The sequence below is a fragment of the Leptonychotes weddellii genome, chromosome 16 (genome assembly GCF_054177405.1).
Source record: "Leptonychotes weddellii isolate Sample4059 chromosome 16, ASM5417740v2, whole genome shotgun sequence".
Taxonomy (NCBI): domain Eukaryota; kingdom Metazoa; phylum Chordata; class Mammalia; order Carnivora; family Phocidae; genus Leptonychotes; species Leptonychotes weddellii.
The window spans coordinates 4,005,277-4,007,132 of NC_138384.1; the positions used below are offsets into that span (position 1 = coordinate 4,005,277).

At 56.6% G+C, this 1,856-nt stretch overlaps 1 protein-coding gene across 1 annotated transcript in view; it reads right to left on the bottom strand.

Annotated features, from left to right (window-relative positions):
* The window catches only part of COTL1 (coactosin like F-actin binding protein 1), a 16,315-nt gene continuing 14,459 nt past the window's right edge, over positions 1-1,856 (bottom strand). The window contains exon 2 of the mRNA XM_081806305.1: positions 1-1,286. Coding sequence (XP_081662431.1) covers positions 1,176-1,286 — 111 coding nt within the window. The 3' untranslated portion in view covers positions 1-1,175. The remainder of the gene's footprint in view (positions 1,287-1,856) is intronic.

Sequence of the window (1,856 nt, forward strand, 5' to 3'; positions counted from 1 at the left end):
TTTTTTGAAAAACAAAAAAAAATTTATTTCTGTAAACTGTTTGAGGGCAGATGTTCTTCACAACCCCAAGACAGCACAGATTTCCTACCCCCAAATGAAATGAGCAAGGAAAAGAAGAAAAAGAACAACACAAACTGTGCTCATGAAGAACCAAGCCAATCTCATCTTTCTCTGGGAAAAAAAAATCCTTTTGAACGCGTGGTGCCCACCCGGGAGGAACACCACAGACCTTCTCGTGCCACGAGGGCAGGGACCCGCTTAGTGGCAGAGCTGCCCCCCCCCCCGGCGCAGAGGGCCTCCCCGAAAGCGAGGAATCGGCCCCCAGTTCTACCTGAATTCCCGCTGTGCACCCTGGCCTCCCTCCCAGGCGTCCTCACCGGGGGAGCCCCTGAAGGGAACTCTGAAAGATTCCTCGTCCCCACTGGACTCGGCCCCGCGCCCCCACTCCATGCCGCGATGAGACCTCAAGCCCAAGGGTAGGAATGAGCCACTCCAGACCGTGTGCCCAAGCCGCAGCTGGGCAACTGTTAAGGCAAATTTTCTCTCTTCCGTTGGGTCGGAGTCAGGCCTGAGCGTCTCACTGCCGAGCACCGTCCCCGTTGGACAGATGCGTAGCTTAGGCAACTCTGAATCGGGGGGTGAGGGACCCCGGAGCACGCTCGGGGGTGAGGGTGGTCTGAGCCTGATGCATGGGATCGACGTGTGTGCTGGCGAAGGCGGCCCCCCGACGGGCACAGCGGCCTCCTCCACTAAGTAGGCGGGCGCCACGGACACCAGACGGCGGCCCAGACCCCCAGGCGACGCGAGCTGGTGGCGGGAGAGGCCAGGCGGGATGCAGTGTAAGAGAATGCCAGAAAAAGGGGGCACCACAGGAGCCTCAGATCTTGGTGATGTGCGTGGCCTTGGCATCAAAATGATTTTTCCTTAGAACAAGCAAGAGGGGGAGAAGGAAAAGGAGATAAAAGAAAGATGTTCCATGAGCTTCGGGAGATAGGGCGCAGGGGGGCTCGGGAGGGAAGCAGGGAAGGGGAGATGAGCCGCAGACAGGGTGGTGCGCGTGGCCTCGCACGGCGTCTCCTGTCCCTGGTGGGCTGGCGGGCTGGTGGCTGAGGCCGCGGTCCCCTTCCCCGGGGAGCAGGCGGATGACATTGCAAGGGGCAGGGGAAGGGCTGGGGTTACTCCGTCTGTGCGTCGTAATTGGCGCCCCCCGCCTTCTTGAGCTCGCTCTTGATGAAATCTTCCTCCAGCTCCTTCCGATCGCTGATCACAAACTCTTTAGCAAAATTCTGCAAGAACAAAATAAAACACAGAGTTCCCGTGAAGAAGGGACAGGATCAAAGTGTTGCTCAGAAAACACACCAGAAAGTCCTGGCACCCAAAATACTAAGAAATGATCAAAATGAAAATTTGGTGGCAGCGTGGTTTGGCAAGAAGAGGAAAAACCGTGACTGGAGATCAGGAAATGGGTGAAGTCAGGATACGGTGTAGTCCCGACCAAGGTGATGGGCCGAGGTCAGACCGGGCTCGAATGCTGCGCTGTCATTTTCTGGCTGTGTGACCTTGGGCAAGTTCCTTCAACTCTCTGTGCCTTAGTTTCCTGGTCTGTGAAAGACCAACCTGTCAGAATAATAGGAGAAGAGGCCGGAAAGACAGGCGGGTGTGCTGGGAAGTGTTTAACATCAGGCTGTTCCAAAATGAGGGGTGGGGGCAAGTCCTGAACAGAAGCTTGTGCTCATTTCCATGGTGTGAACATTTGCACCAAGGTGGGTTTCAGCCACAGTGATGAGCTGAATCGGTGCAGACACTGTCTGCCCTCGGAGCGCACAGACTTCACCATAAGTTCCCCCGGGCCTGGC